This window comes from Heterodontus francisci, chromosome 27 (assembly GCF_036365525.1).
Source record: "Heterodontus francisci isolate sHetFra1 chromosome 27, sHetFra1.hap1, whole genome shotgun sequence".
Taxonomy (NCBI): domain Eukaryota; kingdom Metazoa; phylum Chordata; class Chondrichthyes; order Heterodontiformes; family Heterodontidae; genus Heterodontus; species Heterodontus francisci.
This window is the reverse complement of record NC_090397.1, coordinates 54300006-54327829: the sequence shown is the minus strand read 5'-3', so window position 1 is coordinate 54327829 and position 27824 is coordinate 54300006. Positions and strand designations below refer to the sequence as shown.

General features: G+C 42.0%; 1 protein-coding gene across 1 annotated transcript in view; it reads left to right on the top strand.

The window, feature by feature from the left end:
* Positions 1 to 16581: 16581 nt before the first annotated feature.
* The window catches only part of tnpo3 (transportin 3), a 78440-nt gene continuing 67197 nt past the window's right edge, over positions 16582 to 27824 (top strand). The window contains exon 1 of the mRNA XM_068059376.1: positions 16582 to 16915. Coding sequence (XP_067915477.1) covers positions 16796 to 16915 — 120 coding nt within the window. The 5' untranslated portion in view covers positions 16582 to 16795. The remainder of the gene's footprint in view (positions 16916 to 27824) is intronic.

Genomic DNA, 27824 nt, shown 5'->3' with positions numbered 1-27824 from the left:
TGGCTGTCTATGCTTCTTTCTAACCCAGGGGCACTGGGACAAATTGTAATGCCCCAAATTACTGTACTACTTGAGATCAACTAACTCAGCACATGCAAAAGATCAAAGCTGGTCACTCAGGGTCCGTATGTTTGGTGCTGTGCAATGTAGTGAATTTACTCACTGAACCATCATGGGAGCTTCCTGCAATAAACCTTTGCACCCATTACAATAGAATACGTATTGACACTATCACACCATGCAAAGATGCTTGCTGGGACTGGCGTTTCGGGAATCTTGCAATGGTACTACAATGTGAAACAGGCTTCATTTATTCCAGTTTATGGTGTTTATGTGGAATTCCTGGATTTTGACAGCACTTAAAGCCAGCCCAGTACCACATATGCAACAGACCTGTCTGTCTCTTAACTAAAAGATCAAAACCAAAATGCAAGACACCAGCAAGGCTAAAGCGAGTAGATGAGACAAACCAGGAAATAGTTAACAAAGGAACAGGAGTGGGCCATTCTGCCCATCGAGGCTCTTCCACCATTCAATTAAATCATGGCAGATCTGCACTTATTGTTAAATGACATCAAGATTGGAGCTTTACAAGGTTGTAGATTAAAAGCAAAATACTGCAGATGCTAGAAATCTGAAATAAAAACAGCAAGTGCTGGAAATACTCAGCAGGTCTGGCAACATCTGTAGACAGAAACATAGTTAACGTTTCAGGTCTGTGACCTTTCAGCAGAACTGTTCTGATGAAAAGTCACAGACCTGAAATGTTAACTCTGTTTCTCTCTCCACAGATGCTGCCAGACCTGCTGAGTATTTCCAAAGCTTGTAGATTGTTGCTTGAGGGAAGAGTGAGGGAGGTGAGGAGTTCCAGAGTTTCAGGAGAGACTGAGAGAGCTGAGGAATTCCACAGTTATCAGCTCCTGAGAAAGCCTAGGTTACAGCAGGAGACAGTGTGTAGAATATGGATTTTAACATAGTGAAGATATAGGGAGGAGAAAGAGTGTGTAGGGCAGGGCATTTGGGGTTTAGGGATTAAGGGAAGTAAGTAGAGTAGAAAGTAGATTGGTAGGAGATGGAGAAAGTGGGGGAGAAGAAATGTGGGAATGGAGGGAGATTGGAGGGAGTTGTGAGAGAGGGTTGAATGACAGGGGAATCAAGGGATATAGGAGCATGGTGGGTACATAGAATTCAGGCTACTGCACTTATGGAGACTCAACATCAGCATAGACTGGTTGAACCGAATGGCATGTTCCCATGTTGTCACTTCAATATAATGATACAATCAGAACTGTTCTCAAGGATGTTTACATAGAATTACATGGAATGTCCAGCACAGAAACAGACCATTCAGCCGAATAGGTCTATGCTTGTGTTTACGTTCCACACGAGTCAACTCCCAACCCTTTTCAGCTCACCCTATAAACATAACTTTCTATTCCTTTCGACCACATGTACTTATTTAACTTCCTCATAAATGCATCTTTTCTATTTGCCTCAACTACTCCATGTGGTAGCAAGTTCCACATTCTAACCATTCTCTGAGTAGTTTCTCTTGAATAGCTTATATTTCTAGCCCCTAATTTTTTTGTCCCAGCGACAGTGAAGGAACGCTGACATAGTTCCATGTCAGGATGGTGTGTGACTTGGAGGGGTACTTGCAGGTAGCAGTGTTCCACAGCGCCTGCTGCCCTTGTTCATCTAAGTGGTTTGAGAGTTGCTGTTGAAGAAATCTTGGCAAATTGCTGCTGTCCATCTTGTAGATGGCATACACTGCAACCACATTGTACCATGGATGGAGCGAGTGTATGTTTAATCTGATGGATGGAGTGCCAATCAAGTGGGCTACTTTGTCTTGGATGGTGTCAAGCTTCTTGAGTGTTGTGTTGGAACTGGACTCATCCATGGAAGTGGAGAATATTCTAGCACACTCCTGACTTGTGCCTTGAAGGAGGTGGAAAGATTTTGGGGAGTCAGGAGGTGAGTCACTCGCTGCAGAATACCCTACCTCTGACCTGTTCTTGTGGCCATGTATTTATGTGACTGAGTTAAGTTTCTGGTCAATGGTGACTCCCAGGATGTTGATAGTGGGAGATTCAGTGATGATAATGCTATTGAATGTCAAGGGGAGACGGTTAGACTGTATCTTGTTGGAGATGATCATTGCCTGGCATTTGTTTGGCATGCCAATACTGCTTATCAGCTCAAGACTGAATGTTGTTCAGGTTTTGCTGCATGTGGGAACTGACTGCTTCATTATCTGAGGAATTGTGAAAGTTACAGAACACTGAAATCATCAGCAAACATCCCCACTTCTGACCTAATGATGGAGGGAAGGTCATTGATGAAACAGCTGAAGATGTTTGGGCCCAGGACACTGTCCTGAGAAACTCTTGCAGCGATATCTTGGGACTGATGTGATTGGCCTCCAACAATCACAACCATCTTCCGTTGTGCTAGGTATGACTCCAACCAGTGGAGAGTTTGCTCCCTAATTCCCATTGACTTCAATTTTACCAGAGCTCCTTGATTTGACATTCGATCAAGGACAAAGCAGCCGGCTTGATTGGCACTACCTTTAAAATTCACTCCCTCTACCACCAACGCACTGTGGCTGCAGGTTGTACCATCTACAAGATGCACTGCAGCAACTCACCAACTCTCCTTCAACAGCATCTTCCAAACCCGTGACCTCTACCGCCTGGATGGTCAAGGGCATGGGAACACCACCACCTGCAAGTTCCCCTCCAAGTCACATACCAATCTGACTTGGAACTATATCACCGTTCCTTCACTGTTGCAGGGTCAAAATCCTGGAACTCCCTTTCTAACAGCACTGTGGGTGTACCTACACCACATGGACTGCAGCAGTTCAAGAAGGTGACTCATTATCACCTTCTCAGGGGCAATTAGGGATGGGTAATAAATGTTAGCCTAACTAGCGATGCTCACATCCCCTGAGAGAATAAACAAAAAAAAGATCAAATGTTGATTTGACATCAAGGGCAGTCACTCTCACCTCATCTTCAGAATTCATCCATGATCGGACCAAGGCTATAATGAGGTCTGGAGCCGAATGGCCATGGTGACACCCAAACTGAGTATCGGTGAGCAGGTTATTGGTGAGTGGAAACATCTTCTATATATCTTACCCATCAAAAGCCTTCACAATTTTAAGGATCTCCAACAGATTACCACTCAGTCTTTTCTAGAGAAAAGAAACCCAGCCTGTTCATTCTAGTTATAACCTACTGGTAGGGGCCCTGTAAATCTTTTTTGTACTTTCTCTGGTAATCTGGAGACTAGAACTGTGCACAGTACAGTACTCCAAGTACAGTCTGACCAAGGATGTTTCATAATCCAGGGGATCCAGGGTGAGCTAGCAAATTGGATACAAAATTGGCTTGGTGATAGGAGGCAGAGGGTGGTAGTGGAGGGTTGTTTTTCAGATTGGAAGCCGGTGACCAATGGTGTGCCGCAGGGATCGGTATTGGGCCCTCTGTTGTTTGTCATATATATGACGTGGATATGAAGGTAAGGGGCATGATTAGTAAGTTTGCAGATGACACCAAAATTGGTGGTATGTGGACAGTGAAGAAGGTTGTCTAAGGTTACAACAGGATATAGATCAACTGGGAAAGTGGGCAAGGGAGTGACAAATGGAATTTAACGCAGACAAGTGTGAGGTGATGCATTTTGGGAAGTTAAACCAGGGCAGGACATATACAGTGAATGGCAGGGCCCTGGGGAGTGTTCTTGAGCAGAGAGACCTTGGGGTGCAAGTACATAGTTCCCTGAAAGTGGCAACACAGGTAGACATGGTGGTGAAGAAGGCGTATGGCATGCTTGCCTCCATTGGCCGAGGCATTGAGCACAAGAGTTGGGACGTCATCTTACAGTTGTACATAACGTTGGTTAGGCCGCATTTGGAGTACTGTGTGCAGTTCTGGTCGCCACACTACAGGAAAGATGTAATTAAGCTAGAGATGGTGCAGAAAAGATTCAGAAGGATGTTGCCTGGTTTGGAGGGCTTGAATTATAAAGAGATTGGATAGGCTGGGTCTGTTTTCCCTGGAGCGAAGGAGGCTGAGAGGGGACATGAAAGAGGTATATAAAATTATGAGAGGCATAGATAGGGTAGATAGCCAGAGTCTGTTTCCCATAGCAGGGGTGACTAAAACTAGAGGGCATAGATTTAAGGTGAGAGGGAGGAGGTTTAAAGGGGTTCAAAGGGGTAAATTTTTCACAAAGAATAGTGGGTATCTGGAATGAGCTGCCTGAGGAGGTGGTGGAGGCAGGAACAGTAGCGACATTTAAGAGGTATCTGGACAGGTACTTGAATGAGCGAGGCATAGAGGGATATGGAATTAATGCAGGCACGTGGGATAAGTATAGATAGGCATTATGGTCGGCATGGATGCGGTGGGCCGAAGGGCCTGTTTCTATGCTGTACGACTCTATCACTTTAAAATGCAGCTGTAAAAGAAATGGAAATAGCGCCATCTACTGGTACTGGAGGAAACTGCTTCCTCCAAACTTAGTTTCCATCTAAATACAAAACCAAAATACTGCAGATGCTGAAAATCTGAAATAAAAACAGAAAATGCTAGAAATACTCAGAGGTCAGGGAGCATTTGTGGAGAGAAAAACAGAGGTTACTTTTACTGCTCGTCATCGTCAGAACTGTTTCCACCATTTACTTAAGAATTACTCAATGTAAAAAGACCAAGGTCCGTAAATCTTTGTTCAAGAGTAACTAATTCAGTGAACAGCACTCCAGAGAAAATTTTTGATACATATTCCTACATTTAAAAAGGGAGAGAGAACAAGTTCAGGGAACTATAGACCAGTTATCCTAACGTCAATGGTAAGAAAAATAATGGAATTCCTACTCAACAGTGTAATAGAAAAGCATCTAGAAACTGTAAATATAAGTAGTTGGCATCCATTCAAAAGTGCAAGGTCATGCTTGACCAACCCTTTGAAGCAGTAACAGGAAGACTACACAAGGGTAATGTAGTAGATGTAATATATCTAGATTTTCAAAATATAATATACCACACACTAGACTCATAACTAAGGGTCAGAATGTGTGGAGTCAGGGACAAGTAGTAGAGTAGATAGCAGGCTGACTACAAAACAGAGAACAGAGAGTAGGGGTTAAAGGTAGCTTCTTTGGCCTCCTTATCTCGAGAGACAATGGGTAAGCGCCTGGAGGTGGTCAGTGGTGTGTGGAGCAGCGCCTGGAGTGGCTAAAAAGGCCAATTCTAGAATGACAGGCTCTTCCACAGGTGCTGCAGAAAAATTTCTTTGTCGGGGCTGTTACACAGTTGGCTCTCCCCTTGCGCTTCTGTCTTTTTTCCTGCCAACTGCTAAGTCTCTTCGACTCGCCACACTTTAGCCCTGCCTTTATGGCTGCCCGCCAGCTCTGGCGATCACTGGCAACTGACTCCCACGACTTGTGATCAATGTCACAGGACTTCATGTCGCGTTTGCAGACGTCTTTAAAGCGGAGACATGGACGGCCAGTGGGCCTGATACCAGTGGCGAGCTCGCTGTACAATGTGTCTTTGGGGATCCTGCCATCTTCCATGCAGCTCACATGGCCAAGCCATCTCAAGCGCCGCTGACTCAGTAGTGTGTATAAGCTGGGGATGTTGGCCATCTCGAGGACTTCTGTGTTGGAGATACGGTCCTGCCACCTGATGCCAAGTATTCTCTGGAGGCAACGAAGATGGAATGAATTGAGACGTCGCTCTTGGCTGACATACGTTGTCCAGGCCTCGCTGCTGTACAGCAAGGTACTGAGGACACAGGCTTGATACACTCAGACTTTTGTGTTCCGTGTCAGTGCGCCATTTGCCCACACTCTCTTGGCCAGTCTGGACATAGCAGTGGAAGCCTTTCCCATGCGCTTGTTGATTTCTGCATCTAGAGACAGGTTACTGGTGATAGTTGAGCCTAGGTAGGTGAACTCTTGAACCACTTCCAGAGCGTGGTCGCCGATATTGATGGATGGAGCATTTCTGACGTCCTGTCCCATGATGTTCGTTTTCTTGAGGCTGATGGTTAGGCCAAATTCGTTGCAGGCAGCCGCAAACCTGCCGATGAGACTCTGCAGAAACTCTTCAGTGTGAGATGTTAAAGCAGCATGGCTAATCATGGCTAAACATGGGGATTGCCTTCCACAGGGACCGGTGCTGGGACCACTGCTATTCACAATTTACATTGACAATTTGAACTCAGGAATCAGAAGTACAACTTCAAAATTTGCAGACGGCATTTGATTGGGGGTGTAGTTAATGAAAAAGAATACAACAAAATACAGGAAGACACTAATAAACTAATACTACAGTACCCTTTTGTAGTCTTCCTGTTACTTCTTCAAAGAACTCAATATGGGTTGGTCAAGCATGACCTTGCACTTTGGAATGGATGCTGACTACTTATATTTACGGTTTCTATATGCTTTTCTATTACATTGGCAAATGAATTTCGATACCGAGAGGTGGTATATTTTGGTAGGAGGAATAAAGAGGCCACATACTCCTTGGATAATAAGACTCTAAATTGAGTAGAAGAACAAAGGGATTTATAGATGTACATTCACAGATCACTAAAGGTAGCAACACAGGGTAACAAGGTGTTACAAGAGTGCTTATTTTTTTGTGTAAAATATGTTTTTAAGGACTTATAGTTGAATTATGGACACGGATTCATCTGGAATCTTGAAGAGATGCTGAACTTGGTGTTATTTTAAAAAGAAGTCACGAGAAGTTCCCTGGACTTGGCTTGTTAATAAGTCTTACTGGAAGGCACCAGTCTATGGATAATCACCCAGAAGGGGTTGTTTTTGATTTGGGGAGGTGTTTACAAAGAAGTGACTGGTCAAGATTTATAGAGATCAGGCGGCTTGACTTCTGGAATGTTTTTAGTTTCAGTTTTTCAGTTTGAACTGTTACAACAGACAGTTGGATTTTGCCTGCCAGAAGAAGACCCAGCTCATCTCTCCCTCTTGAAAAGAAACCCTACATACAGTGTTTCAATTTCCTATTTCCAACTGTATTTGAAGAAACCCTGTATATCAAATGTGTGGGAACTGAAAACTCTTGTTGTTGCATTTCTGCTGTAAGACCTATCTGAAGCCTCTGTCGCTGCATTTCTTGGAAAGCCTACCCAAACTGATCTTCAACATCACCTGGAGAGAGCTGTTCTAGGAAGATCCCCATGACAGCCGTCTATATGCATTTGGGACACCAAATCAAAACCCAGGAAAGGTATTCCACGTAAGTGTTTTTTTTTGTTTTCTCTGTAACAGTGCTATAAACAAAAATCCCTTTTATGTTTCTGGTTAACTGGTGTATGTATGTGTGTGTGTGTGGGGCTAAGATAAATAAGGGGGTTTAGTATTTCAATCTGTGTGTGTGTGTTTTACTTTATTACTGATTAAGACTTGTTTTATAATAAACCGATAATTATTAAAGAAACCTAGTTGGTGTGTTTTATTCTGGGAAAAATAGAGTATATGATTGACCACATCGATAAGTGGGAAAATTTAAATATATGTTGTGACCTGTGGAGAAGTGGGACCAGAATGAACAGTGCACTCCTCCCACCTCAGTCGTAACAAAGGCATAAATAAAAAACATGCACTGGGGTTCATTTCTAAAGGGATAGAATTAAAAAGCAGGGAAAATATGTTAAACGTATTGAATCTTGGTTAGACCACACTTGGCATACTGTGCACAGTATTCATATTATAATACTCCATATTATAAAAAGGATATAGAGGCATTGGAAGGTTGCAAAAAAGGTTCACAAGGATGATGCTGGAACTGAGAGGATACACTTATCAGGAAAAGCTGAACATGCTAGGGCTCTATTCTATAGAAAAGGCTGAGGGATGACCTGACTGAAGTCTTTAAGTGATGAAAAAGTTTGATAGAGTAGATGTAGAGAAAATGTTGATGTAGAGAAATTGTGGGGAGTCCAAAACTAGAAATGATAAATATAAGATCGCCACTAATATATCCAATAAGGAATTCAGGAGAAATTTTTTTACTGAGAGAGTGGTTAGAATGTGGAACTCACTGCCACAAGAAATAGTTGAGGCAAAGGGAGTATATGTATGTAAGGGGAGGCTAGATAAACAATTGAGGGAGAAAGGAATAGAAGGATATGCTGATAGGGTTGGATGAAGAGGGGTAAGAGATGGCTCTTGTGGAGCATATATTCTGACAAACCAGTTGGGCCGAATGGCCTATTTCTATGCTGTGGAGTCGATGTATTTCAATGTAATCCTTACCAAACAAAAATCTATCAATATCAGTCTTGAAAACTTTCGTTGACCCAGCTTCTACAGACCTTTGGGGGAATAGAGTTCCAGATTTCTACTACCCTATGTGTGAAAAAATGCTTCCTGACTTTACTCCTAAATAGCCTAGCTTTAATTTTAGGTTTGACCTCTCTTGCCCTGGACATCTCCACCAGAGGGAATAGTTTCTCTCCATCTACCCTATTGAATCCCTTAATAAGTTTAAAAACCTCAATTAGATCATCTTTCAACCTTCTAAACTTGAGGAATACAAGCAGATTCTATGCAACTTGCTTCATCATTTAATCCTTCAATAAAATAAAAGAAAGACTTGCATTTATATGGTGCCTTTTATGACTGCAGGATGTCCCAAGGCACTTCACAGCCAATGAAGTCGGCACAACATCGTGGGCCTGTGCTGTGCTGTACTGTTCTATGTTCAATGAAGTATGTTTGAGCTGCAGTCACTGTTGTAATGTGGGAAACACATCAGCAAATTTGGGCACAATATCCCACAAATGGCAATGTGATAATGACCAGATTTTTTTTAGCAATGTTGATTGATGTATAAATATTGGCCAGGACACTGGGGATAACGCCCCCCCCCCCCCCACCCCCCCTCCACCACCCGGCCCCCGGCTCTTCTTTGAAATAGTGCCATGGGATCTTTTATGCCTGCTTGAGAAACCCCCAGACAGGTCCTTGGTTTAATGTCTCATCCAAAAGATGACACCATTGACAGTACAGCACTCCCTCAGTACTGTACTGGAGTGTCAGCCTAAAGTTTTGTGCTCAATTTTCTGGATTTGAACTTGAACCCACAACTTTCTTGACTCAGAGGTGGGAGTGCTACCAAATAAGCTCTGTATCATTCTGGTGAAGCTGGATTGTACCCTCTCCATGGCCAATATATAATTCCTGAGGTTTGGTGTCAAAACTAAACACTATGCTCCAGTTGGGGTCAGAACAAGGATAATTAGGGATAGGCAACAATTGCTGGCCTTGCCAGCAATGCTCACATCCCATGAAAGAATAAAAAAAAAAGGCTCTGTACTTCCTCCCCAATGTATTCCAAGCCCTTGGTTTTTGTAATGCTACTACCAAACATGGTAAATAATCAATGGCAGACAATTAAGGAGCTATTTCACAACTCTCAACAATGTTATATGCCACTGAGAAAGAAAGACTGTACGAGAAGGATGCACCATCTGTGGCTAACTAAGGAGATTAAGGGTGGTATAAAATTGAAAGAAAAGGCATGCAATGCTGCAAAGATTAATGGTAGGCCAGAAGATTGGAAAATTTCAGAAACTGGCAAAGGATGACTTAAAAAAAGGGAGAAATTAGAATGTGAGAGTAAACTCGCAAGAAATATAAAAACAGACAGTAAAAGCTTCTACAAATATATAAGGAAGAGATTGGCTAAAGTAAATGTTGGTCGATGAGACAGGGGAATTAATAATGCGAACAAGGAAATGACAAAGACTTTGAATAAGTATTTTGTATCTGTCTTCACAGAAGAAAACACAAAAATATCCCAAGAATAGTTGAAAATCGAGGGGCAAAAGGGAGGGGAGGATCTTAAAACAATCACTATTATTAGAGAAAAAGTACTAGAAAAACAAATGGGACTAAAGGTTGACAAGTCCCCTGGACCTGATTGCCTGCATTCTAGGGTCTTAAAAGAAGTGGTTGCAGAGATTGTGGATACATTAGATTAGATTAGATTAGAGATACAGCACTGAAACAGGCCCTTCAGCCCACCGAGTCTGTGCCGAACATCAACCACCCATTTATACTAATCCTACACTAATCCCATATTCCTACCACCTGTCTCTATATTTCCCTACCACCTACCTATACTAGTGACAATTTATAATGGCCAATTTACCTATCAACCTGCAAGTCTTTTGTCTTTAGTTGTAATCTTCCAAAATTTCCTAGATTGGGGAAACATCCCAGTGGATTAGAAAACAGCAAATGTAACACCTCTATTCAAGAAAGGATGGAGACAGAAAGCAGGAAACTATAGGCCAGTTAGCCTAACATCTGTCATTGGGAAAATGCTGGAATCTAATATTAAGGAAATAGCAGCATGTTACGACCAGGTGAGAAAGAGGTCTAGGGTTCCCTTTCAGCCTTCACCTGGTCTAATGTAACAGGCTTTTATTTTTAAACACACTGTGTTTTTAGCTCCCCCTTGGTGAATCCTTATTCTCCACTTTCCAATTATAAGGCAAAGAAACCAGCACACACACACAGGCTTTCTTAGGTTTAAAGAAGAAAGATTGAAATTTATTAAAACTTAAACTTAAACTCTAACTTGGTTGATGCCTACGGATACACGACGTGCCCACACTAGCATGCATAGGCAATACACATATGTTAATAGAAACAGAAAAGAGCAAAAGAAATAAAGTGGAAAAGTTTGATGCAATATCTGCAGAGTTTTTGTTACGGGTCTTCGAACTCACTGTATAGTCCTTGATTGTAGGTACTTCTTGTTTTTCATTGGAGCCCAGTATTCTTTTTAAGCCTTGTTCACTGTAGGAGACTTTTCTCTCTTGCGGTTTATGTGGCTTCAGTCAGGTTTTGGAGTTCCATGAGGAAGAGATAGGAGCAGACAAGTAGACAAGAGGTTTTCTTCAGTCCGGGAGCATTCTGCTTTTCTGCCAGTTCAAACACTGACTCTACAATTTAAAACTCTCATTTCAAACTCTGCAATAGCCAGCCAGTCATGTGTCTAACTGGTCTGACCACGTCTGTTTGTGGATTGAATTGGAGCAGGGGATAGCTCCTTTGTCTCCAAGCACTGTCTGTTAATATGCAAAAATGTCTTTCCAGCCAGGGGCCTGGCAACCCCTTGTAACAGGCCTTCTCTTCTTTCCAGCAACAATTTGAAATTTAATGACCATGTGGCAAAATTAATGTGCCTCATTCTTGGCAGGTGGGGGCCTGCATGACAAGCAGGACATTTAGAAAATCATAATAAAATCAGCTAGATTCAACATGGTTTTGTGAAAGGAAAATAGTGGTTGACCAAATTAATAGAGTTCTTTGAGGATGTAACAAGCAGGGTGGATAAAGGGGAACTAGTAGATGTAATGGATTTTAATTTCCAAAATGCATTTGATAAGGTGCCACGTAAAAGGCTACTACACAAGTAAGAGCTCATGATGTTGGGAGTTTCCCCTTGTGGAGGAATCTAGTACCAGATGGCACAGTTTAAAAATACGGGGTCTCCCATTTAAGATGGAGATGAGGAGGAATTTCTTCTGTCGAAGGGTCATTAATGTTTGAAATTCTCTATCCCAGAAAACAGTGGAGGCTGGGTCATGGAATATATTCAAGGCTGAGTTAGACAGATTTTTGATCTACAAGGGAGTCAAGGGTTATGGGGGAGCAGACAGGAAAGTTGTGTTAAGGCCACAATCAGATCGTTATTGAATGGCAGTGCAGGCTCGAGGGGCATCTGGCCTACCCCTGCTCATATTTCTTATGTTTTATGTTCTCCGCTCCCCTCCCCTTTATCATTTGTGTTTGATTGTGACAGAATCTAATATTTCCTTTTGAAATGATGTCTTCATTTGTTATACAATTGGAGAATATGTGCACTGTAATGTCAATCTAGATTATGTACTGAAGTCCTGGAGTGGGGCTTGAATTCACAACCTTCTAAATCGAGTTGAACCTGTTATTAATTGAACCAAGCTGACACTTAATTGCAGATAGTAAGTTATTGCTCTTTAAAGGAATTGAATATTTGAAACCCTGATGGATGTGACAAGGATCATAGGAACAAGGATATGCACCAACATGTTGCACCACGGACATCTGACAAAATTATTGACTCTGCCATGGACATGGGAGCAATTGATCTGTATATAAAGTGTATAGCCAATCTAATGCCATCAAAACACAGTCCAATTTAAAACACATTTTTCCCTATAAATAAAGTAGCGAAGCATAATAACATCAATGGAGAGCAGCACAACTGTATTAGTTAGCTAGCAAGCAAAATAGTATGTAATGTCAATGTGAATTACTTTTGTTGACAGAATAGAGCTAGCTACACCATTTCAAGGTGTGGTAGATGGACCTTATCGGACGACCTCTGGATTCACACTGTGTCAGGAGTGCAAGTTCATCCAATAAACCATGAAACTCAAGGAGAGGATTGTTGTTATTGTAGTTATTGAAGTGAGGCAGTAGAAAAATCAGCAATAGGAAGATGGATCATTTCTCACACTGCTATTGTCACAAGACAATTTAGCCCATGATGGTCAACGTTTGTGCAACTTCTCCACCTGCTTGTAATATGTGTCTGAAGACAGGACAGTCAACAAAGGGGCAGTGATCTCCAAATCAGGAGAATATTATAGGATGGAGTAGATAGTACTTCAGAAGTGCCATGTAAAATAGAAAAGCAGAGTGGAACAGGAAGGGACATAGAGATTAATGGTAGGTATCCAAGACTAGTTTATTCATCTTGACAGGCTGTTAAACTAGGTCCTGGATTCTAAAATACAGAAACAACAGCATCTCTCATGGACAAAATGTCAGTTACTCACCAAAGCTAGTGACAAAATTAGATAAACACAATTACAAATAAAGAGCGCTCTTTAGTTCCTCAAATAAAGTAATTCTCTTGAATTCACTTGTGTCTATATCTGAGACTACCACTGTCGATTCCAATTCAGCTCGGACAAGATAAATATTAACAAAAAGCTTTTCTGCAAAAAGTTGGGCAGTTGTTACTACATGTATTATTCAGTTACAAAATGTTTAGTCACTATCTTCAAGATTGTACTCCAGACTAATCAATTTATATCCCCACCAAATCCCTTACCTGTTAGCATAGGTGCATTTTTAACAGAATGGAATTATATGATACAGACAACTTTCAAAAGACATTGGCCACTCAGGTTATCTGCCTCAAACTGGATAGTACATGATGCACATTGTGGTTACTGATCTTTGACATACTTGCAAAACTTGTCCTTTAACCCAATTCGCAGCAAAAAAAATCAGTTAATGACTGTGTCTAACATGGTCATTGAAATATAATATATTTTTAACTATGTCTTCCTGACAGTTTTTAAAACTGCTAATGCAGCATGGATTTTGTTAAGGAACTGTAGACAGTTTATCATAGACTAATGTTTATTAAAGCTGTCTGTTACATAGCATTTACTAACTATTGTATATGTATTTACTAACTATTGTATAACAGCATCCTGTTTTTGTCAATATTACACAGCTCCATTGCACCATACTCTTGTATTCATGAGGAATTTACAGTGGTGATTCCATGGATTTTCTTGCCTGTTTCCCCTCAATACAAGTTCTGGAACATGTGATTCCAAATGGATAGCAGCAGAACTGCGACATTTATAAAGAAGCAAAATTCCAGCAACTTTCAGCATGCCACTGAGCTTGCGTCCCAAGTGAAAGTTATGCATGCCAAAGCATAGAAACCGAGACATTTCCTGAGTGACTTTTGTCATTTTAAAATGAGTTTACATAACACAAGCCTTTAACCTTGTGTTTTAATATAGCCTAGCTGCTAGGTTATTTTAAAACACAAGGTTAAAGGCTTGGAACGGGGGTGTCGGGTTGCGGGGTGGGTGGGGGGGGAGGAACATCTTTGTCTTACATAGGGGGCCAGTGAGACAATTTTGAAAAGATAAAGGCATTAAAAATATATCTTACTATTGTTACAGCCAGGTGAGGAGGGGGTCTCAGGATCCCCTTTTTCCCCTTCCTCTTATTTGACCGCAACAGGGTTTATTCCTTTTAAACAGTGGTTGTGCTTACCTTTTTCCTTTACTGTGATTGCAAAAGAACCAATCGGACAGGTTTTCTTGAGTTTAAATAAGAAAGAAGTAAGTTTATTATACTTAACACTCTAACCTGATTTAAAAATACTAAAAATACGCTGCGCATTCACGCACATTTTCACACGAGAATCACACACACACACAAGTAGATTACAGGAGGGATATAGATCTGCTGGTTGGATTAAAGTCCAGAATAAATGGAACTTAAATAGAGTCTGTAAAGTGGATGATCCAGTAGTCCTCAGCTGAAGCTGTATTCTTGAAGTTTTTGGTTGGTCAAAGTGTATTTTGGCTGGCTTGCTGTGCTCAGCATTTTCCTGAAGGCAGAATTTGTAGTTGGTTCTCTTCCCCTGGTTGCTGACTGTAGCTGTTTGTAGGCTTGGAGGATCCTCCAGTCGCAGACGGTTTTCACTTGATGTTTTCTGAGGAGAGAGACAGGGGAGCAGCAGCCTTCTGTGCTGCTGTACACTCAGATACTTCTTTTCTGCTTGTCTGTGTAACAAAACTTGTTTCTTCAGAGATGAACAGGTGGTAACATGGTTCTTCTCAATCCCCTTTGCTTCTAATGAGGTTTTTCTGGAATCTTCTAATGAAATTCAAAGGTTCTACATGCCCCAGGGTGTCCATTCACACTTGGGAGAGGTTGTCTCTTTCAAAGTCAATGGGCGGGAATGGCCTTGACTGCCATCCTAATGAAGCCATTCAAGGTAATTCTATCACTTAGAACAAGCCATTGTCCTGGCTGGGCTGCTTGTTAGTCTTTTTGTCTCTGGTCCAATCTCCTGGTATTTTAGATGTAAATGGAAGTGGCCATCTTGGCTGCTAGTTTTTAAAAAGTTACTTGTAGGGTGTTTTCCATCAAAAGTCTAAGGTAAATTTCCAACCGTTGAAATTGATATTTCCCATTTGGCAAAGAGGGTTTTCCTGACACTATTAATTAAAACAACAAATGTGCATTTTGTGAAGAACCTTTAAAAGGGAAGACTAATTTATTGACTTACTTTTTTGTTACTATGTTGGACACTGATTTAGTGAGATATCTAGCATTTTTTTGCTTGCACAAGTACTCAATGTCTGCCTGCACATTTGTTGTAGCGATACGTCATATTCTGGATAGATGTCCATCTGTCAGGAGTGATCTTGATCGCTCTCTCTCCCTCTCTGTGTTGTCCCCCCTTCTCTGTGTCATCCCTCCCCACAATCTGTGTTGTCCCCCACTCTGTGTCGTTGCCCCACTCTCTGTCCCCCCTTTCTCTCCCTCTTCCCCCGCTCTCTCTCTGTTCCCCTGCTCTCTCTCTCTATTGCCCCCCTCTCTCTCTGTTGCCCTCTCCCTCTGTTCCCCCCTTTCTCTCTATGCTCCCTCGCCCTGTCTGCCCACCCTCTCTCTCTGTTTTCCCCTTTCTCTGTCCCCTGCCTCTCTCTCTTTACCCCTCCTCTCTCTGCCCCTCTCTCTCTGAGAGCGGGAACAGTGATTTCTGAACTTTGGACAGATTTGGGGTTTTCTAGCGGATTGCAATTTTTTTTAAAAGGCCGCTGGAAAACCACAAATCTGTCGGAAGTTCGGAAACTGCTATTCCTGCTCTCAGCACCAGTCAGCTGTGAATATGGAAAGGAGTGTTAATGAGCGTGAGATAAAGATCTGAGCTTAGAAATTCCAATTTAGCTGTAAAACTGCCAGCTGCAATTTAAAAAAAAAACCTGTCTGGTTGAAAAAAGCCAATAGAAAATTTCTCATCCCTGAAATTACCAGTCACGGACCTCAACATTTTTTTTACCATGGACAATGCTGTCTGTGTACGGACACATTACCGATCCTTGCATAGGAACAGGAGGAGGCAATTCAGCCCTTCAAGCTTATTCCGTCATTCAATTAGATCATAGCTGAACTGTACCTTATCTCCACCTAGCTGCCTAGGTTCGGTAACCCTTAATAACCTTAGCCAACAAAAATCTATCATTTCAATTTTGACATTTTCAATTGACCCTCAACAGCTTTTTAGAGGAGACAGTACCATATTTCCACTGCCCTTTGTGTGAAAAAGTGCTTCTTGATATCATCCTTGAATAGCCTAATTTTAAGCTTTTGTCCCCTTTGTTCCGGACTCTTCCACCATAAGGTGCTAAATGAGTGCAAGCCTTTCTTTTTAACATCCAGTTTTCTCTTCTTTTCTTGCTGCATGATACCACAGGTGCTGGCATCACTATCTCAAGTGGCTGTGTTGATAGGCTATTCAACTATAGGGAGAAATCATATTTAATAATTATTTTAAAATAAATGAGTATTCATAACCAAAAGCACTTGGCAAGTCTGGATGTTACAGACTCAACTGGAATGGAAAATAGGGGCGTACTGGTTAAGGGAACAGAGGTTAGGAGTAGTGTGTTCAGGTCTGTCTTTTAAGCTGCCGCTTCCTGTGCGTGCGGAACCCGAGAGTGAGGGGGTGGGTTCCAATCGGAGCGGTTGTTGTGTGAAGCTGAGTTCCGGTGTGAGCTCAATGGCGGCGGTGAGCCGCTGTGAACAAATTTAAAATTAGAGAAGAATTTAATCCGGATTTTAATCAAAATCCCCGAACGAACGGAGTTGGGTCCGCTGGGGATCGAGCGGCTTCCAGTCCCACCGTCCCATCTACTCGCTGCCGGAGCCATGGCCGGGGACAGGCCTTCGCTCACCGTCGTCTACCAGGCCGTCAAGGCGCTTTACCACGACCCGGACCCGGCCGGCAAGGAGCGCGCTTCCGTCTGGCTCGGCGAGTTCCAGAGATCGGTAAGGGAAAGAGGAGGAGGGGGAGCGCGGTAGTCGAGCCCCAGGCTTCCACCCGGGGCCTGTGGCCTCACACAGTCGAGAGAGGAGGCCGAGCCACAGAGAGCCGGCAACAGACACTTGGAGAGGAGGAGGCGGAAATAAGCAGCGCGGAGGGGAAATAGGGACCCGCGAGTTGGGAAAGTTTATTAAATTCGAAACAACTTCACTCTAGTGTTAAGGATTTGAGTTCACAACCGGCTCAATGGATCAAAAAGAAAACTTGCCATCAAGTGAACTTAAACAGGGATCCTTGTGATCGTGGAATCAGTGAGCTCCACCTTAATCTCCATAACTTCAAAACTAATATTTATCTAAACTCGTCACCAAGTGAAATTCGGGTGGGGATTCTTCTGATGTTGGTGCCAGAGGAGAGGAAAATAGTTTTAAAATCACCACGTTCAATCTACTGTGATATCAATAATTTTATATCCTTCGATAAATATTTAATGTAAACTTGTCACCAAGTTAAAATTAAACCGGAAGCGTTTTAATAGCGCCAGAGGAGAGAACAACAGTTTAAAAAAAAAACAAATTTCACGTTCAGTGACCTCCACTTTAATATCAATAATTTTATATTTTAATCTGAAGATGTGAATGAAGTGAAAAACATCTGGAATCGTTCTGATACGAGAGCTAGAGGAGAGAAAACCAATACTTCAATATTAATTTCATATACGAACATACGAATTAAGAGCAGGAGTAGACCACTCGGCCCTTCGATACTGCTCCACCATTCAATAAGTTTATGGCTGAACTGATTACTCCACATTTCCACCTACCTCTGATAACCTTTCACCCCCTTGCTTATCACGAATCTATCTACCTCTGCCTTAAAAATTTTCAAAGACTCTGCTTCCACTGCCATTTGAGGAAGAGAATTCCAAAGACTCATGACCCTCTGACAGAAAAGGTTTCTCCTCATCTCTGTCTTAAATGAGCGACCCCTTATTTTTAAACAGTGACCCCTAGTTCTAGATTCTCCCACAAGGGGAAACGTCCTTTCCACATCCACCCCTCAGGATCTATTGTTTGAATCAAGTTGCCTCTTACTCTTCTAAATTCCAGCGGATACAAGCTCAGCCTGTCCAATCTTTCCTCATAAGAAAGCCCGCCCATTCCAGGTATTAGTCCAGTAAACCTTCTCCGTGCTGCCTCCAATCCATTTACATCCTTAAATAAGGAGACCAATACTGTACACAGTACTCCAGATCTGGTCTCACCAATGCCCTGTATAGCTGGACCATAACGTCCCTACTTTTGTATTCAATTCCCCTCACAATAAACAATAACATTCTATTAGCTTTCCTAAGTACGTGCTGTACCGGCATACTAACCTTTTGTGACTCATGCACTTGGGCACCCAGATCTCTCTGCATCTCAGAGCTCTGCAATCTCTCACCATTTAGATAATAAGCTTTTTTTATTCTTCCTGCCAAAGTGTACAATTTCACACTTTCCCACATTATACTCCATTTGCCAGGTCTTTGCCCACTCACTTAACCTATCGATATCCCTTTGTAGCCCCATTATGTCCTCACAAGTTACTTTCCTACCATCTCTGTCATCAGCAAATGTAGCAACTATACCTTTGGTCCCTTCATCTAAGTCATTCATATTAATTGTAAAAGGTTGAGGCTCCAGCACAGATCCCTGTGGCACACCACTTGTTACATCTTGCTAACCAGAAAATGACCCATTTATGCCTACTCTCTGTTCCCTGTTAGCTAGCCAATCTTCTGTCCATGTCAATATATTACCCCCTACACCATGAGCTTTGATGTGGCACGTTATCAGATGCCTTCTGGAAATCTAAGTACAATACATCCACCGGTTCCCCTTTATCCACAGCTCATGTAACTCCCTCAAAGAACTCCAATAAATGGTTTAATTATGATTTCCCTTTCAGAAAACCATGTTGACTCTGCCTGATTACCTTGAATTTTTCTAAATCCCCTGCCATAACGTCTTTCATAATAGCTTCTAACATTTTCCCGCAGACAGATGTTAGGCTAATTGGCCTGTAGTTTCCTGCTTTCTGTCTCCCTCCCTTTTTGGATAAAGGAGTTATATTCGCAATTTTCCAATCTAACGGAACCTTCTCCGAATCTAGGGAATTTTGGAAAATTAAAACTAATGCATCAACTATCTCACTAGCCACTTCTTTTAACACCCTAGGATGAAGTCCATCAGGACCCGGGGACTTGCCAGCCCGCAGCTCCAACAATTTGTTCAGTACCACTTCTCTCGTGATTGTAATTTTCTTGAGTTCCTCCCTGCCTTCCATTTCCTGACTTTCAGCTAATACTGGTATGTTACTTGTCTCCTCAATAGTGAAGACCGATGCAAAATATCTGTTCAATTCATCTGCCATCTCCTTATTATCCATTATTAATTCCCCAAACTCACTTTCTATAGGACCAATGCTCACTTTGTTAACTTTTCTTTTTAAAATATCTGTAGAAACTCTTACTATCTGTCTTTATATTTCTAGCTAGCTTTCTCTCATACTCTTATTTTACCTTCCTTATCAATCTTTGGTATTTTTTATATTCTGTCCAATCTTCTGACCTGCCTCCCATCTTTGCGCAATTATATGCATTTTCTTTAAGTTTGATACTATCTTTAACTTTTATTAGTTAAACACAGATGGTGGGTCTCACCCTTGGAATTTTTCTTTCTCGTTGGAATGTATCTATTCTGTGTATTCTGAAATATTCCCTTATATGTCTGCCACTGCATCTCTGTTGACCTATCCCTTTACCTAATTTGCCAGTTCACTTTAGCTAGCTCTGCTTTCATGCCCTCATAATTGCCCTTATTTAAGTTTAAAATACTAGTCTTGGACCCACTCTTCTCTCCCTCAAACTGAATGTAAAGTTCAATCATATTCTGATCGCTGCTACCTAGGGGTGCCTTAGCTATGAGGTCATTATTCCTATCTCGTTGCACAATACCAGGTCTAGTACAATAAAAGTAAAATACTGCAGATGCTGGAAATCTGAAATAAAAACAAGAAATGCTGGAAATACTCAGCAGGTCTGGCAGCATCTGTGGAGAGAGAAGCAGAGTTAACGTTTCAGGTCAGTGACCTTTCATCAGAACCAGGTCTAGTATAGCCTGCTCACTGGTTGGCTCCAGAACATACTGTTCCAAGAAATTATCCCCAAAACATTCTATGTACTCCTCATCTAGGCTACCTCTGCCCATCTGATTTTTTCCAGTCTATATGTAGGTTAAAATCCCCCATAATTATCGCTGTCCCTTTCTGACAAGCTGCTATTATTTCTCCCTTTATACCCCATCGTACAGTGTGGTTAATGTTAGGTGGCCTGTACACCACTCCCACAAGTGATTTCTTGCTTTTATGATTTCTCATCTCTACCCAAACTGCTTCTACATCCTGGTTTCCTGAACTTAGGTCATCCCCCTCTATTGCGCTAATACCATCATTAATTAACAGAACTACCCCTCCACCTTTTCCTAGCTTCCTGTCCTTCCTAAATGCCATATACCCTTCAATATTCGGGTCCCAATCTATGTCATCCTGCAGCCATGTCTCTAATGGCTATCCGATTACTTATTTATTTCTATTTGTGCTGTCAGTTCATCTATTTTGTTTCGAATGCTACGTGCGTTCAGATACAGAGCCTTTAGTTTTGTCCTTTTATTATTTTTGTAACCTCTAGCCTTATCTGTTGATTTACTCTTAGATTTGTATGCTGTGTCACTTCCTGTCTCTGTCTATCATTTCCCATATTAATACCTTTCTCCCTTGCCTTGTCTCTACTCCTTGATTTACCATATCTTCTCAAATTTGATCCTTTGCCCCCACTATTCAGTTTAAACATTCAACATTTATTTTAAGAATTAAACTGGTAAAGTGAAAGTAAACCTGGATCATCCTAATAATTGAGTTAGTGGTGAGGAAAGCAGTTTCAAATCTTTGCTAAATTCAGCGAACTCCACTTCAGTATAAGTAATTTCATGTTTATTAATCTTCACTGAGGAGTTGCACTCAAAAAGTCTGCAGCATTTCCAATCTTTAAAAAAAAAATCGATTAAAATAAACTCCTGGCTCCTCATTTTATTAATTTTATTGCTTGTTTCAAATCTTCAATTGAAATTTGATGACAATGATGGAGGATAAATAAGTGTACATCTTTTCCAAAAAAAAATGTTGATTTAGGCTAGTGGAATCCAGATAATTATTTGAATTCTTTCAGGTCTGACTGGTTATAACTTCACAGGCTTGCAGTTTCACCACAGTTTAATATGTGTTGAAACTTCAGGTCCAAGTCTTTTCATTTGTGTCCTGGCCAATATTTATCTCTCAACCAAAATTACTATCAAGTAGCACTTACTCAGCAATATCCTGCTTACTGATGCTCAGTTTAGTTTCCGCCAAGGCTGCTTGGCTCCAGACCTCATTACAGCCTTGGTCCAAACATGAGCTGATTTTCAGAGTTGTGGGCGAGAGTGACTGCCTTTGACATCAAGGCAACATTTGATTGAATGTGGCATCAAGGAGCCCTAGCAAAATTGAGGTCAATGGGAATCGTGGGGGGAATCTCTCCTTTGAGTCATACCTCGCACAAAGGAAGATGGTTGTGGTTGTTGGGAGTCTAATCATAGCAGTTCCAGGACATTGCTGCAGGCGTTTCCAAGATAGTGTCCTACCCCTAATCATCTTCAGCTGCTTCTTCAATGACCTTCCCTCCAACATAAGGTCAAAAGTGGGGATGTTTGCTGATGATTGCACCATGTTCAGTACCATTCACAGGTCCTCATAATGAAGCAGTTCGTGCCCACATGCAGCAAGACCTGGACAGTATTCTGGCTTGGACTGATCAGTGGCAAGTGACATTCGTGCCACACAAGTGCCATGCAATGACCATCTCCAACAAGAGAGAATCTAACCATCTTCCCTCTACATTCAATGGCATTACCACCACTGAAACCCCCACCATCAACATCCTGGGGATTACCATTGACCAGTAATTTATCTGGACCAGCCATATAAATACTGTGGCTACAAGAACAGGTCAGCAGCTGGGAATTCTGTGGTGAGTAACTTGCCTCCTGGCATCCCAAAGCCTGTCCACCATCTACAAGGCACAAGTCAGGTGTGTGTTGGAATACCCTCCACTTGCCTGTATGAGTGCAGCTCCAACAACACTTAAGAAGCTCTACACCATCCAGGACAAAGCAGCCTGCTTGATTGGCACCCCATCACTCCCTCCACCACTGGTGCACAGAGGCAGCAATGTGCAAGATGTACTGCAGCAACTCCCAAACTCACGACCTCTGTCAACTAGAAGAACAAGGGTAGCAGATACATGGAAACACCACCACCTGCAAGTTCCCCACCAAGCCACATACCATTGCTGTTCCATCACTGTTGCTGGGTCAAAAACCTGGAACTCCCTTCCTAACAGCACTGTGGGTGTACCTACACCACATGTTCTGCAGCAGTTCAAGAAGGCTGCACACCACCATATCTAGGGAAATCAGAGATGGGCCTTGCCAGTGATGCTCACATCCCAAGAGCAAATGAAGAAAAAAACTAAAAGAGGTTATCTGGTCATTATCTCATTGCTGTTTTTGGGACTTTGCTGGGTGCAAGTTGCTTCATTGGCAGTGACACATTTTGGGATGTCCTGAGGTTGTGAAAAATGCTATATAAGTGCAAGTAAAAAGGGTTTAATTTATCCAAAAGTCATATAAACATTAGGAATATTCGCTAAAAGGTAACACTTTTTCTGCTGTGCAATAATGCTAAGTTACTTAATAGGTTTAACGTTGGATTTGGGAATCAGAGAAAAACCATGTTACTCTATAGTGTGTAACCTGAAGACATTCTCGTTGCCACATGCTATGTGATGTAATTAAGAGTTTACTTTAACTTGCCTTGGTCTGTGTCAGTTTTGAGAGAGAGGCTTTAATTTATTTACCCCGCCTGTAGCAAAGGAATTAATTGTGTGTTTTCTAAGGAAGCAACAAAAAATCTTCTGCACAACTGAGATGATTCTGTGTGCTAACCATTGCTGTGATAATACTGGTTTCTCCCCACCTCGATTTGCCTGCTCGCGAGATGTGTCCGCTGCTCTATTCTGAACAGCTGTTGGAATGTCTGCTGGGATCGATCATCTCTTTCAGGTGATGCGTTTTCTGGTTCTGAGCCATATAGAGCAAGGAGATCCTCGGTTTGTGCTGATCTCGGGGAGCAGTGCAAATGGTCCTGGCCATGGGCCAGGGAGGGAGAAATCAGCCAGGGTTCCTGTTTCTGATTGTTGTCCAATGACCCTTTCCGTTACATCTGATATCCTAATCAGGGACCTGGGGGGAGAGGGGGATTTGAAAAGTCCTGAGCAGGCAACTTGGTGGGTGGGGGGGATTAAAAGGTCTGGAGCCAGCTCCTGGGAATCTCAGGCTTTGTAGGGCATGAGACAATTTGCAGAGGAAAGGTTTTCTGTGGGATTGAGATAGCAGACCAGTGGTTCGCACCACTGTACACTTCAGTAAAATGATTTTAAACAGTCGCTTGTCACTTGCAATCTGCACACTCACACAGTCTTGAGTATTGAGACTTTTCCAGTGACTTGCTAGGTGCTCCCATGTTCACCATATGAATCGGAGCTGCTCATACCAGATCTTTGAATAGGTAAAACTAGCATGACCAGCTCTACCTTGCTGGCATTGCTTCTAGTGCAGTGTTCTCACTGCGATTTTACTGAAGTGTAATGGGCATATAAACTGTGTTCACTTGAATAGTGAAGACTAGCTTTCAGTTCAGCTGTACATTGTCCTTCTAAACTTGGTTTTGTGTCTGCAAAGAGCACTTTCAGCTGTGTAAAGTGAGTGGGAATAAAACTATCAGTGATACTGGGACCAATTTTAGATGATAAAGAGGGCATAATGATACATCGGACATCTATAGCATGTTAAAGTGTAGAAATTTACTTTACTGCATATTGGTGCAATATAATAAACTTGAAGAGACAGTGCAAAGGGAGCTTTACTCTGTATCTAACTGATGCTGTACCTATCCTGGGAGTGTTTAGGATTGCATAGGGAGAACTTTACTTGTATGTAACCCATTTTGTTCTTGTCCATGTTTTACAGGGTGAATGGTGTGATATGGAGTGGAAGGTATATTTTATACAGTGGAGAATGGTTAGGTTGTAGAAGGGTGGGGTTGGTGGATTGGCCAATGTTCCCACTGAGCATGGCCACGCAGCAGCCTGGAAAGTACCACGCTGACCTTGTCCTATTTTAAATACTGCGGCTGCGCGAACAATTTTAAAGATATCATGCATTGAAATAACTGTCCCTGCACCGCAACAGAATTTTAATGGGGACATGAAGTGAGGAATGATGCCTGGAAGGGGGTGGGGGAGCGTGTTGATGTGTTGTGCAGGAAGAATGATGTGAGACAGGGAGGGTATGTTGTACGGTAGGCGATGGTGAGGGGTGAGTTATGTAGGTGTGTTGTATGGTAGAGGAGGATGTATAGTTACAAAGTAATATGACATAGATTGTACTCATGTTGACATTTTCCTGTTTGCTTGTCTTAAAGTAATGTAGAACTCATTCCCTCGATGCAGTGTGAAACTGATTAATCACTGAGGAACATATATCTACTTGTGTGTCTGTTCCCATATCTCATGGCTGACCATATGACTCCCTGTCTACAGCTTAAGCCCTTCATTATTATATGTGAATGGTGGTTAAGATTCCGAAGACTGATGACAGTGTGGAAAAGAAAATGCTTTACGTCATGAACAAAACAAAGCAATGAATCATTTTGTATCGGAGGGCATTGGAGTAGAATTTTATAGCTTGTTTAAAAATGAAATTAACTGGGGGGGGTATCAAAATAGAGAGCATTGTATGTTGAATGGTGGTTGTCAATATGTGATCAATTCCATTTTGGCATTGCCTCCCACCTTCATTTTCTTGCCTTGTTTGGAGAAGAGTCTGTCTGACCCTGTCCCCCGATAGTGGGAAACTCACTGCCAGTGAGATCTTCACAGGTTTTTAAGTTGGTGACAGGATACTTAAAGAAAAAAGGCACTTCAGTGGTGGCCTGTGACTCACTTGTGTTGCTCACCCATTTTGCAGTGTGGCATTGGGCTGGTTGAAAGACCAATAGGATGGAGGCCGACAGTCTGCTTTAAGTCTAATGGCTGTTGTGTGAACCCACCAATGTTTGGCCCTGTATGCAGTCATACTGCCTGCGTTGCTGCTTGTGATGCAAGCATTCTGGAAGTAAGACACTGTGGCCCTCCAACCCCCACTCTATTCCCTCAAGGGGTGTGAACTTGTTTGACCTGTTTGTGGTGAGCACTACTAGGCCCAGCTGATTGCAGTTCTCTTTCCAGAAGTGGATACAGTGTCAGATTTCTGATCTGTTGAAATCATGTCCTCATTTTTTTTTTAAACTGATGATTGAGTAATGTAGCTAAGCCAACCTAGAAGAAAGTAAGGCTAGAAGTATACTGGGCCAAGGGAATTTTAATTTATTTTCCTCCAGCTTGTTTTTTTCTGTTGTTGCCTTCAACAGCTCTTTTTTTATGGAGCCCATCGCCTTCTGCTTCCCAAATTGGGGAGGCTCATAGTCCCAGTGATATAACGATATTCTGGGTGGGAGAACACCACTGCCCATGTTGGCTATCTCTAACCAGAATCTGACCTTACAGCTGACCCCAATGTCTCAAGTATTCGCCCCACAATTGTGTTCCGTCTATAATTTGAAGAATCGCTATCTACCCCCGTTTCAATGTTGGTGATCCCATTTTACGTATTTCAATCCATGGGGATACTTCCTGATTCCAATGAGCTTTTTAAGGATATTAATGAGGGGATTTGCAGTCCTCTTATCTACCTCTACCAGCACACTTCGATGGAAATTGTTAGGGCGTAGAGCCTTGGTTACCTGCACTTTTTTAAACCTTCAATGTAGAAAACATTCCCAAGGTGCTTTACAGAGAGGTGTATAAAAAAAAAGATAACAATTTCACAGTTTGATCTTATAGATGTCCAAGTACATATCAGAATTTTAAAATATTTGTTCTTAGGATATAAGTGGTCTCAAGGTGTCATTTACTGCCCAAACAAGTTCCTCCTGAGGGCATCCAGAGTCAGCCACATAATATGGGGCGAGTCAGATCGGGTCGGGGAAGCGGGTTTCATTCCCTGAAAGTCACTTTCCAGATTTATTGAATTCAGTTTCATAACTAACCATCATGGGATTCAAACTCCTGATTTCCCAGTTGCTAGTACAGCATCGTAATCACTAGGCTACCTGAAGTCTGTTTTCCTAACTTTTGTCCTCATTAGCTGCGTGTCTTCGTGTGATGCTACTTAGTGACAGTGATGTTTCACTGTTCTACTTACAAAACTATAGTATGTGGGTGGCATGATTTGGACTGTAATATGTGGGTGCAGCTCTGATATTACAAATTACCCATCTCAGTCTTGTCCTTTGGGGAGGCATCATGTAGGGTAAACCTTGTATTCAGCCCTAGGAGTGTAGCTCAATCCTCACCTTTGAAGGAACCTTTTTCCATTTTTTCCATTTCCTACACTAGCCCTCCTCCTGGTCTTTGAGTGAGACTATTTCTGGCTGTTTTGTGCTCCATTTATGAGCCTGTGATTACCAGGAGCCTGGCTGATTGCGTACCAAGGTTATTCCATGTAGGACATTTTCATTGGCAGTGAGAAAGACTTCCATCTCGTTGGTAGATTAAATTCTCAGTACTCATCAGTTTGCAGTGTGATTTGCAAATGTAACTTCACTTCAGCACTGTCAACTCTTGAAAAGGAGACTTGCCATCAATCAGTACCTGCTTTTTAAGTCAACAAATGAGTTTTTTTCCCCTTGACATCCTTTTTTCTTTCTTTCCTTGTCCTCTCCATTTTGGCAAAAGCAATGCAGGTGGCTTAGTTGGAAGAATTGGGTGGTGGAGTTACTGGGTCTGACAATGAAGGAGTGGAATTATCCTGCATACCTCAAATGATTATCAGTCAGTTGCTGGGAGATTTTGGACCTGTCATCATCCCAGCCAGTGCACTGATCCAGCTTCCAAACATTTGACTTGGGAACTCCTTCCAGCCAGTACATCATGTTACTGATTTACTGATGGTAATCCAGCTCCTTTGCAGTAATTGGGCTCCAGGTCTCTTGTTAGCCAGCGCCCTTGCTCTGGGTGGAACAGTGTTTGGAATCCGAATCTGCCTATATACCAAGTTGAGCCAAAGCACTATCTCTATGTGGGGGAGGGAGAAATGGCTAAAGGAGAATGAGGAAATCTGAGATAGTGTTGGCAATTGTTTTGAGCATGAGTCGTTTGCTCAAGGGATATGATCAATGAAACCTGTACAGGAAGATTGAAGGTATTTCACAGGGTCAAAAAACCACATCCTGTGTGTACTAATGTTCAACTTCCTCTTATCCTCAGTTCTTTAAGAACATAGGAACAGAAGTAAGCCATTTAGCCCTTTGCGCCTGTTCTGCCATTCAGTAAGATTGTGGCTGATTTATGACCTAACTCCACATACCTGACTTTGCCTCATATCCCTTAATACCTTCGGTTTATAATCTATCAATCTCCAGTTTAAAATTAACAATTGACCTGGCATCGACTACTGTTTGTGGAAGAGAGTTCCAAACTTCTTCTGCACTTTGTGTAGAAGTGATTCTTAAATTAATTCCTTAAAGGTCTGGCTGTAACTTTTAGACTGTTCTCTAGTCCTAGATTCCCCAACAAGTGGAAATAGGGTAGTACAAGAGTGAGAAATTACCTTGGTTCAGAAGATCAAAATCAGTTGGGTGGAGATAAGAAATAGCAAAGAAAAAAGTCACTGGTGG